Source organism: Vidua macroura, chromosome 3 (assembly GCF_024509145.1).
Source record: "Vidua macroura isolate BioBank_ID:100142 chromosome 3, ASM2450914v1, whole genome shotgun sequence".
NCBI classification, from domain to species: Eukaryota; Metazoa; Chordata; class Aves; order Passeriformes; family Viduidae; genus Vidua; species Vidua macroura.
The window spans coordinates 96,091,934-96,104,514 of record NC_071573.1 but is presented as its reverse complement, the minus strand read 5'-3'; the positions used below and the strand labels follow the sequence as shown (position 1 = coordinate 96,104,514).

The 12,581-nt window shown below is 36.5% G+C and overlaps 1 protein-coding gene across 1 annotated transcript in view; it reads right to left on the bottom strand.

Annotated features, from left to right (window-relative positions):
- SNTG2 (syntrophin gamma 2) overlaps positions 1–7,240 on the bottom strand; it is a 132,105-nt gene extending 124,865 nt beyond the window's left edge. The window contains exons 1-3 of the mRNA XM_053973308.1: positions 7,138–7,240; positions 3,247–3,396; positions 380–547 (exon numbers count right to left, since the gene is read on the bottom strand). Coding sequence (XP_053829283.1) covers positions 380–547; positions 3,247–3,396; positions 7,138–7,240 — 421 coding nt within the window. The remainder of the gene's footprint in view (positions 1–379; positions 548–3,246; positions 3,397–7,137) is intronic.
- Positions 7,241–12,581: the final 5,341 nt, after the last annotated feature.

Sequence of the window (12,581 nt, the reverse complement as noted above, 5' to 3'; positions counted from 1 at the left end):
AAGCAGCGGTCCACCCGCCCATCTAGAGGAAGGCTATGACAACAAAGTAGCAAACAAACATATTTGTTTCCTTAAACTAAAATACTACTAATACCAATAACAATGTTCATAATAAAACTGTTTCTTTAACACATAAATGCATTAAAGAAATGTTAATTTTAAAAAATTCGGGAAAAATCATCATGCTTATTGTCACTATCAGGTATCTTTCTGCTCTAAAGTACTACTGCCCACTTTCAGCAGTATCCAATTCCCATGTACAGAGGATGCACCAGTGCCTTTACATCCATTAGGCCCAGCAGTCCTGCCCACCCCATCTCAGAGTCCAAATTCAGAACCATCTACAGTCATGGCAGGGGTCACAATCCCCCTTTCATACCCTCCACACGAAACCCCACATGTAGTCCACCAGCAGCTGCTTCTGCCTTCCTTCCCATAGGAGAAGCCCTGTACCTGGGAAACAGCACCATCACCAACACCAACACTGCTTCAGATGATGAAACTTGTGGCTGCCCCAGTGGTCCAGCCCATACACTACTGCTCATGTCTGAAGGGAAATATTTCAAATTAAGATAAAACCAAGTTAAGTTGGAATTTCATTCCAGTTGGAAAGAAACTGCCAATGTTAATTTTTAACACTGCATTATTTTTAGTATCACAAAATCAATAAAAACCCCCACCTTTTAAACTAGAATAATATACAATCAAACTGATCTAACAGCTACCCAACTTCTATGATGTACTGGGAACATACACAGCTTCTTTCAGCTCCTATTCAAAATAAACACACCCACAAGCAAATGCACAGGAAATTGCAGGAAACATACCAAAACTGCTTTATAGCCTCAGTAAGAAGCTAGTAAAAGTACTTATATTTGTCATACCATTTTTCAAGACTGATAATAGATCATGCATTTTTATTAGATCTGTAACTCCATTTCATATTTTCATAATGTTCACAATCATTCTCAGTGAAGAAAATCACAAATTTCTGATAACTCCTTTCAAAAAGGTGATTCACAACAAAGCCAGTGGAATATTATCTGATGGACATCATTGATTCTCTTGTAAGTCAATTAACAATAAAGATACTGAATAAAAATGTACTGTAAATTTTAAATGCACTTTTTGATAAGAATCAGCATCAGAAATAAAGATGGTCTAAACTACATAATTAGGAAACATTTGAGAGAATTTTTCCCAAAAGCATTGATTACATCTGAAATTTGCACCTTTTATAATATTGTTTTGATAAAGATTTTGTTTTTACATTTGCATTTATTAATAACAACATTATGGATTGACATTTCAATATACACAGTTGTAAAAGGTGTATTAGCATTACAAGTCTTTAGAAGATTTTAACTGCAGCATGACAATACCACTTTCTAACAACTCAAAATAATTTTCCCTAAATTTTCAAGGGCCATACTCAAAGTAACAGAAGTTTGAAAAGATGCTCTCAATATAAAAAATTTAAAAGTCTATTTTGTTCCTTACATCACAACCTATTCAATAGTCAAAAACAGCCTTAGGGATACATATCTGCTAATAACATTAGCCTTGCAAGAAAAGTGATTAACAGCTTGCTCACAATATCTGTGATTTTAACCAGTAAACACTAATATCTTGTTTAATTACTGCAAGCTCAGTATATCATGAGCTAATATGATTGATTGTTGTCATTCTCATGCACCTCTCAAAACACCAGACACAAATATTTGAATTCTGTATTGCACATTTGAAAAAATCAACTTCCAGAATGTCATGTCAGAATAACAATTGCCTTCTTGAAACTCTAACAAATGCTAATAGAGACATATAGTTAAATATGTTCTAATAGAAATTCTAATACAGAAAATTGCCAGGGTTCAAACTATTAGAAAAATTGCCTAGTTTTATTTTGATTTAGATACTATCTTTAAGTAAAAGAATTAAGAATATAAAGAATATAAAGAATATAAAACCTCAGAATATAAAGATGCTCCTATGCTTACAGCAGTTTCCTACCTGTCAAACAAGAAAGCATAAATTTCACACTTCAAAATAAACCACTTAGCAATAGCTGGAAAAAAACCCACAGCATTCCCTTCGGAGATTATTTAAGAAACAGATTATCAGAAAACTAATGTGAAAATTAATGTGAAAATTTCTATTCCTGATACTATGAATCTTACCCTGGTGGGGCCCAAGAAGAAAGCCATATTAAACTGCTTAATTTCTGAAAAAGTTGGAAAAGAAAACAAGTTCAACTAGGAAAATAGTACTAAAGCTTTCTGCAGAAGACAAAAACAAAGCAAACAAACAAAACAACAACCAGAACAAAAATAATAATATATAACCAGTTTCAAGATCTTAAGCAGTTATCCTTCAGAAACTGGAAGTATATAAAGAAAATAGTACAGAAGATACAGGAAGCCTAGGAAAAACTGAAGTATTTTTGCAATACCCAGTAAATGAATAAAAACTGCAGGTAATTTAAGTATATAATAATTTATTTGAATTCAGACTTCAGACAAAGATATCTTAAGATGGAGAATATGTATTCTAAACCCCTTTTCAAAAGCAAGAAAACATGTAATCAAAAATAGCAAGTGGAGATACAGATTCAGCTCTCATTTAAAAAAGAGACATGGTCTAGGATGAATGAATGTTTGTCCAGAATTCAAAGAAACTGCTATTTAAAGCATATACGGTCTAGTCTCACTAACATCAAGACAAAAAAGAATATCAGTACTAAGAAAAAAAAATCTAGAACTGATGCTAAGTCTGATTTTGGCAGCTGTATATAAAACTTGTTTCATATCTTTCTAAATTTCAATAATTTGCTGATCGACAACCAGTACATGCAACTGACTGATACTCTGCCCCTGTAACCATCTGACTTAAGCCTATGGAGATGCATTTACACATTTGGATGCATGCATCAAAGAACAAAAATAAAACTAGGAAAGGAAACTAGGTAGGAGACAATCAAACAATTCTGAGTAAAAATAATTAAAAAGTAAGATGCTTGACAAAAGAGCTGGACATTTTAAGGGCTTTGATAAAATGTTGCCAAAAATCTGTATTTCAGAGTAATTAATGTGCAGCAGAATTTAATTTTATCCATTATCATCTGTCCACTGTCATCTGTCCCTTGATGCTGCTGGTCACAGAGCACTGGACTGCCACAGTATTTGACTGACACCACATGGAAGGTCTCATTCCCGCAGGCTGGGGGCAAAGCTGGTCTGTATCACCCACTGCAGAGCACGGCAAAGGTCGCTGAGCGAGCTCTGATGGACTCGTAGGTCAGCAGGGCACAGTAAGGGCCTGGGCAGGACCTCTGCTGGGCCTGACAGCGTGGGGGGAGCAGGCACCCAAGGAGAGGAGCACCAGCTTCTCCAGCACATGCTGCAACAGGAAAAGAGAGCTCCTGCATAAAGTAAGCAGCAATCAGTGCTTAGCAAGGTGGAGCATTAAACACAAGTCAGCTGGCAAAGTGACACTAGAATTTTTAACCCAAGGATTCATGAAATCTTATGATAACCCTCCTGTCCCAGAAAGGTATTCACCAGAACAACACAAGCAAACTCCTATCCTAAGAAATGGCAGGAGAAAAGGATGGGACTGAGGGGATTTATTTTAAGTTCAGAACCTGGAACCAAAGAACTAAAACAGACTCAGAAATAGACAAAACCCTGACAGTTAAAGGAAGAGAAAACAGAAATTTTAATTGTTCCTTTCTAGACAGCATCAACAGCATCATGAAGTCATACCAGTACAATGGCAGAACTCCTGTCAGTTTATCCTGGTGGTATTTCACATGGAAAGGCTGAAGGAAGTAACATCCATGAGTGTACAAATATTTTGTTGATGAGACACTGAGAATACAAATTCCTTTGTTGTGTATATTTGAAGCATATTTATGAAAGGCCAGTGTTCAGAAAAGGTGCATGACCTTAAATACACTATCAATACAGTTTCACAGTTTTATGCAAGTATACAAGTCAAGTTGGCAGGGTAAGAAACATGGTTGTATTTTGTGTAGGAAAGCAGGAGTAGAAGTATGGATGTGAAATGACAGAATAGTTCTTGAGATAATAAAGCTTAGTTAGGGAAGAGAAAGAGAAGATTTAAAATAAGAACAGAAAACAGTAAGAGAAATTAACAGTAATAAAGGGGAACAGAAAAAATGAAAGAAAATTAATATTAAAAAAGGTAATTTCTAGAAATTGTGTGCTTAAGTAAAAGAGTAGCTGCCCACTGACAAACACATCTATCTTTTGCAGGAATGATCAAATAGGTTACTAATCCATAAAAGGATCTGACATACTAGCTCTACTGAGAGTATCAAAAATGTGTGAAAAATGTAAACAAAATTTACAAAAGCTGTGTGCAACAAACGTGGTATCCAATATTTGAAAGTGCAGCTAAACAAGAAGCCATAAAACACAGTTGGTGGTAAACAGGATCCTGCCTGAGGTTTACCACTGCTTCTCCCACTGTCACACAGCATCCTGGCATGACCACTTTTGGAACTGTGCCTTTGCACTCTACTACTTCTCATCTTGTGCCAGCCCAAAGATGGATAAGCCAATTTAATGATCACTAATCATTACTTACCAAAGCCCATTTTCACTGCCACACCTATAGTTATGTGTGTTTTATATCCCTTTTACATACTGCCATACTTTCTGCACACTAGAAAACAAGAAAACTATGTGCTTTGCTATGGAAGTGTTAAGGGGATAAACAGTGAGAATATTAATGTTGCAGTTTTTCTGTGGCATATTGGTTACAGACAACTATTCCTACAGCTGGAAATTTACTGTGCATTCTTTTTGGTGGTTTTGTTTTGTTTTGGGGTTTATTTTTTTTTTTTTTTTTTTTTGCACCACCATAGCACATAAAGCATCACATATCAGGATTTTCTGTTTTGCAGATAAGGATTTTTTTATTAGAAGATGCAGTACAGGGCACCTCCCCTGCTCCTGCTTAGGTTCTCTTCATTACATGAATGTCAAAGGCTTACTTTAGCCTTTGTTACCCTCCTTTGATTTCTGTACTACACGGATACATTTTCTGTGTTCAGATGATTTCACTGGTGTTCATGGGCCATTAAAAATCCTGGGAGTAATCTTAGATAATCTCTCTCCATTGCTTGTACCTGAAACTCAGCTATTATTTTCTTCTTACAAAAGAGGAACAGCATTCTAGCACAAATGCTCAAAAAAATCCTAGGGATTTAAATTTATTCCCAATGAAACTGAAGTCAGTTGAAAACTCTCAGTCAAGTCAGGCTTTAATTGTAAAAATAATTAGTTTAAATTTTATCACAAATGTTGACAGCTTTTCAAGTTGCAACATTCATAGCATAGTTATTACCATAACTATAAAAATTAATGTAGAAGGACATATTTCAGGATTCTGCAGTTTTCTTACGTAAAATTCACCTAAACCATTTTGTCAGCTGCTATCAAGACCCCCCAAACTATGCTGGTTTTCATACTCATTATAAATTTTTCAAGTTTCTGAACAAGAAAAGGGTACATTAACAAACTATAAACATAGACAACATTGTCATTTAGAAATTAAAATGACACTTAAAAAATATCTAAGTAGTAGGGTTTTAATTTCTACTATTTCCAAGACAAGCTCAGAAGAACAAGGACCAAATTACCCACTAAATACTTCAGGATAATACAGTGAAAATACTTGTTGATAAAGAATGAAGAAACAATCACACGCAGATGAGGCTCTAGTAATTGTGTTTTAAAAAAAGACAATGAAAACTGAATATTAAAATGAAAACCTAATCAGACAGTACATGAACCTTTGAAAAAATATAATTGAACAATAGAATAGATTTCTATGGAAATGTTAAAAAAAAATTATGAAAGAGAGAGAAGGAAAAAAAAAAAAAAGACCACCAACAAAAAGCCCAATCAGAATTATACCATGTAATCTACTTAAATATATGTAAAAAAAAAAAAAACCATATTAATAGCCTTTTTTATTGCTTGTTTTCCTGATTGTGCTAGGGTTTGTTTTATTTTTTACAGAATGATCAATTATTAAAACAAAAACAGTGTGGCTCTTTTTTTTCTGAAATCTGGTCATTATTATAAGCATGGAAATGCTAATCATATTAATTTTTCTGCTCTCACAAAGAGTTTTTTTGTTTGTTTGAGACTGTACTCTTAATAAAAAAATTCTCAAACTTAGAGGAAAACACTCAGACAGAAACACTGAAGGGCTAAAGATGGAAGGGGCTTCTGGAGACCATCTAATTCAAAGCCCTGTGCAAATCATAGAATCACAGAATATTAAGGAGTTGGAATGGACCTTAAAGATCATCTAATCCCAACCCCTCCCTCCATGGGCAGAAACATCTCCCACTAGACCAGGCTGCTTTGCTCACGATCATGTGCAATCAGGTTTTGAGTATTGCCAATGATGGAAATCTTGGATAAACCAGTGTGGGACCTCTTCTAGTGTTTGACCACCCTCACTTTGAAAAATAAAAAATAATTCTCATTCAACAGAATTTCCAGTGTTCCAATTTTTGTTCATTGCCTCTTTCAGTCAGCACTTCTGAGAACGTTCTGGCACAGTCTTCATGGGCACCTGCCAGCTGGGAATTCTTCCACGTTGGTAAGATTGCTCTGAGCCTTCTCTTCTTTAGCTCTACAGTCACAGCTCTCTCAACCTCTTCTCATATGTCAGATGCTCCCTTGATCTGTTTGGGCTTTTGCTGGACTTGCTCCAGCATGCCCATAGCCCTCCTGCAATGGGGAGCACAGGACAGGACAGGATTCCAGATGCTGTCTCACAATGCAGTACTGAGCAGAGGGGCAGGATCACCTCCATCCACCTGCTGGCAATGCTCTGGCTAATGCAGCTGAGAGAGCTGCTGCCTTTAGCCACAAGGCTGAATTGCTGGCTCAGCTCAATTTGGTGACCTTTTCTGTAAAGTTGCTTTCCACCCTGTCAGCCTCTACTGTGTCTGGAGTTATTCCTTGCCAGGTGCATGACTGTGCACTACCCTGTCTTGAACTCCCCGACTGTGCACTTATTCTCCAGCCAGTGCCAGTCTTCCTGAAAGGCAGCACAGCCATCTGATATTATGAGCCAGTCCTCCCAGTTTTGTACCATCTGCAAACTTTCTGAAGGCTTTCTCTGTCCCAACATCCAAGTCATCAGATGATGAACAGTACTGGATTTTTGATTTCCTCACTATGGCACTAGTGACCATCGTCAACTTGGACTTCATGCCACAGATCATAACTATTTTTACTGTGGTCAGTTTTAAATTGCACCTCCCCATTCATCAAGTAAATACTCCATCAACTTGTCTATGAGAATATAATGGGAGCCAGTGTCAAAAAATTTGCTATATCCAAGTTAAACATCCACTCTTAGACCCCCATCCACCAATCCAATGACTTCATTAGGGATGACTGTGATGTCAGTCAGGTGAAATTTCCACAATATAAATCATTGCAGAGTACTTCCAAATGCTTTCTTGTCTATCACAGTCGGTCGTGGATTTCCAGGTGAACCTTTCCAAGGATCTTGCCAAGGATATTGCCAAGTGGCCCCACTCTGGACTTCCTCTAATAGGTCCACATCTTTCTTGTGCTGGGGACCCCAGAGGTGGATGCAGCACTCCAGCTGGGGTGTCACCAGAGTGGAGCAGAGGGACAGAATCCCCTCCCTTGCCCTCCTAGCCAGGCTGCTTTGGATGCAGCCCAGGGTGTGGTCAGCTCTCTGGACTGCAATTGAACACTTCTGGCTCATGTCCAAATTTTCATCATATTTTAGGTGCATCCTGTCCCCACAGGACCTCATCCTTCAGCCAAGTCAGCCTTTTTTAACATCAACTATGCACATTTCCATCCACAAAGATAATGTAAAATGAAGTGTATGGTGCAGACAGAAAGCCTTAGACCTTGGCCAAGTCCTTAGTCATCATCCCACAAAAAGAACATAAAGGCACAGCATAAATGCTGCATGAATATCTGAATTTTGCAAAGCAGTCTCATGGATTTATTTCAGTAGCTTAATTATAACATAACAGTGGCTTACTGGGGTGGGTCAGATGGGAGGTCAGATTGAGTGAGTGTCAACAAATGTATTTTAAACCATTTTAGGGGATTAATTTAAAAACAAAGTGGATATCATAAATTTTAAATAACACTAACCATAGTAAGGTCAGGTTTTACAGTCAAGTAGAAATCTTTCCATACTGATACATAGGCAAATTTGTAAAATCACTGTAATTATTTCAGTTCTTACGGGGATACACATAAAGGCTAGAATGAAGAGCTGTCACTGTCTCAAAAACTACTACAATTTGAATGTATTTACATCAAATGGGAAAATAAGGCTGCCTGTAAAAAAAAATAGGTGATCTAACAAAATAGGTGACCTTTCAGTGACTCAAAACTTGCTCAAGACTGAACTCAGCAAACCACTTAAATACGTACTCAGGATTTAACAAGAGCACTACTGAAATCCAGGTCTACTCCTGAAATCAACAGCTTTGCACAGGCCACCAGTGCCTAGCCAGGTGTGCCAGACAGGGGGACCTCCACCACGCTCTGCCTGCAGGATCTCAAGTGGGCTTTTGGACCATGACAAGTCCCAGCAGACTGTGGGAAGTAGCAGGGGCACATGCAGAGCAGAAGCAACCATGCCTCCAGCCAGAGATGGAAATGTGGTGTGTGTCAATAGGAATTGTTTAGAAGTTTGTGGGTCATATCAGTACTGAAAGAATAAGGACAGACAAAAATGAACAAACCTTAGGAGCAAACTGTACTTACGGAAGAACAAGCCTTATGCTAGAGAATATACCCTCTGAAAGTACATGAGTGAATTAATTGGCTATAAAATACTTCAGAGTGTTCAGAGGCCCTGTTCTGTAATTTTGCACCCCACTTGATGGACTGTTCACAAAGCTAAGGTCCAACAGAGAGAACAAATGAATAGAAAGGGGAAGGATGCTGAAAGAAACATCAGCGACAAAATGCAAATAAATGGCAGATCACCAGCCTAACAAGCACAGATGTGAGAGGTCAAGGACTAAAAGAACTAAAAAAGAACAGCATAAGCAAGAAAATAAGATTAAAGCATATCTTGGCAAAGTAGCCATTAAAGATAGAAAAAAATAAAAATCCTGAAAGATAAGAAAATCATTAGTAATCAGAAAATTCAGACTTTATAAATTGTAAAAATCTGAGAAAGTAAAATAAAACCAGAATGAAGATAGGCTTTTAAAATTATGACAGTTGCCATCAGATAGCAATAGAATGCAGCTCACAACACCTCAGGCCACTGATGTTAATTAACAAATCATGGAATAGCAGGAAAATTCCAAATGACTATTGAAAGCACACTGTTGCCCTATTTGCATAAGCAAATAGGACATCCTAGGTAACTACAAACAGATTAGCAACTATTATATACAAGTACAATAATCATCATTCTCTGATATTGACACACTGAAAACAAAGTCACCAAAGTTAAAGGAAAACCAACTTCCCAAAATCACTTTTATTTCTTGGAGAAATTCAGAAGTCAGTTTGATAAAGGAGTGCATAGTGGAATTTATTTATTCTATACATGTTGCTAAATCTGAAAAATCTGAAGTGACCTGGTGAATTAAATGGTTCCATGAGCAGCAAAACTGATCTTGCTTGGTTTTAAAAAGATTTCTATCCAATATCCTCATATAAAACCTTTTCTTGTGTTCCCAGTTCACCATGTTCTCCCTTTCTAAGTGTGTCCCAGCATTCCTTGCATTCCACTCCTTCCACAGGACTGCACAACACTGGACATAAGTTCATGCACCAGGGTATCCATGAGAGTAAGTGCTACCAGCCACATCACAGCCATAAGAGTCTTGTAAAGGCATTTTACTGCCCCTACTGAAGTAACTAGTTCAACTTTCTCTAACAAGTTAAATTTTTACACAGGCTTCGCTGGTTTGACAGTACACAATTAAACAGTCTCCAAGGGAAAACAAAGGAAAGAGGAAGGTGGACTAAAGGACAAGGTGAATCAATGGACTTAAAATTTGCACACATGGGTAATATTTAGGTTCAAATAAAAGGCTACCAAAATGGCTTGTAACAAACAAAACTTGAATGATTAATACAACAAATGATTTGTAGCAAAAAAAATTGAATGATTAATGAAGAAAAAACCTTTATTGGGGACTTATAATTTAATAGTGTGATTTCTGATAATGGATATAAAGAGCTATATTTCAAAGAATATGTATAGTAGAATCAAAAAGATACTTTGTGAAGAAGCAGGTTAAAATGACTACCCAACTCAACATTGCAATCCAATGCAACATATTAAAAGAAATCTTTCATATGAGTGACAGCTGATAACTATATAGCGTTTCTGCACAGCGCAGGTAAAGCCTAAAACACTTCATTAATTCATGCTGTTATGTGTTAAAAAATTAAAATTAGAAAACTAAGTAAAAAGCTATAAAAATTGCCTTCAAGAACTCCATAATGAGAAAAATGTGACACTTTGAAATTTTAATATATTAATCAATTATAATAAATAATTTGATAGGGATATTTATCTCAGTATTGCTCAAATATAGTCTAAGTTATCATTTTTTTTTTTATTAATGGACATTCCTGAGCTCTTGAATGTGTAGGTTTGTTGTTTGTTTTTTTTAGACTGGATTCCTTTTCATTTAATGTTAATCAGTATAGTTTCGCAAAATTGTATCATTATATCTCTCCAGTCACCTAAGAAATTCTGCCATAAATTCTTCATTAAAAATTAATTTCATTTCTTGATTCAGTTATGGATAGTTAGATAAATTTTTGCAGAGCTTCACAAAGTAGACAATGCAAACAGGAGAAAATGTTCCTATTCACATTTAATAGCCAGTTCTGAACATTTCATACAGGTTGTTTGTCCCAAAAGCTGCATTTTAGTCAGTGAATGCTGACTAAAAAACCCTAGAACTGAGCAGGACATTTAAAATTAAGAAAGATAGGCACTTGATTGAGCTGTGTCCACTGCCTTACTGCCTCCCTTACCAGGGCAGACAAAAAATATCCAAGTGGAAGGATGCTAATGTCACTCTTCTGTATAATTTCAATTACACAAACATTATCCTATTACTGCAGGAAAATGAAAACTCCTTTAACTAGTAATTTTCTATTCTGCATATTTAAATTCACCACTTAAGATGTCCAGGATGTCCTCGAGGAATTGGCAAGAGTCCATGACCTGAAGCCAAAAGAAACAATTTCCTGTGAAAGAACAAAAAGCAAGGAGTGAGCTCCTTTCTCATTCCTCAAGTTCCCTGAAAATCCATGTGAAGCTCTCACTTTTCTGCAATACTGAGGGAAGTTGTAACTTGTCTGTGCTTCAGTTGGCTGCTGGCTACTACCGCAGCCATTAGCCTTCAAAATGCCAGGCTTTTCTCATGGGCACAGGGGTCCTTGAACTGCGGAAGGGACAACAGCAGGGAGACCAAGGAAATGTATCACCACTCCATTTTTTAGAGTCTGCACAAGGAGAGAAGGCATGGCAACCTGGATTTATGTGCAGATGTTCCCAGATAACACCCATTACCTTCACAGGCCTTCAGCCCTTTAGTTAGAAAGTCTTTTTCATCAAGAAACATCAGTCAAGCATAATCTGAAATCTGTCACTGGTCAGTAAAACATAAGGAAAAAAAAGGAACAAAGAGTCAAGTCTTTGGACTATCATCTTATAATTTGTCCTTCTATATTAATCTTTTGTTTTTTGTTTTTAAATTTATATGATATTTGCTGGGTTAGCCAGGGAAGTATGATAAACACATTCAGAAGAGACAGATTAGATAAATACAGCTAATAACAAAATAAATAGTGAGTGGTTTATTGCATAAAATGCATTGAGTCTGGAAGAATTTGCATTATTTGCTTAGTTTAAAATGGAATTTTCAAGAAGTAGTTTCCCATATTTATAATGAACCATTTAGAAAAGAAGACACAAATCCAATGAACACTGCAGCAGTTTTCAGTTGTGCTTTACCTTTATGCACACAAAGACAGTAGTAACACAGGACAGTACCTGAGTATGAGAATAATTTAAGAATAATAAGAACATAGTCCAGAAAGAACTCTTGGTATATAATGCAATTGAACATAATTGGATTTCATATTTCGTCACTTGATCAATTTGTAAAAGATCCAACTAAATCACAAAGTCATCCACAAAATATAATGAAGACATTAGAGCAGGAAAAAAGAGAATTTTCAATATTTCACTGCCACTGTTGCAGCACTATCATTGTCAGCACTCTCATTCTTCCCTTCATTAATCTTCCTCCATCTAGAACGAAACACCTGGATTCCCCTAGCTTACATCCATGCAGGGTGACAGCTCTGTAAAGCTCTTGTGCCTGGCTGCCTGTATTTCCACAACCATTTGCATTTTGTTCGAAAAGCTGTATTAGAAATTTGTAATGGACTTATTCAATAAAATATTATTATAAGCTAGTTGTCATATTATTTGGACACATGACATTGTCATCTCATCCTTCTGTGCTTGTTTTACTGCCTTTTCATATT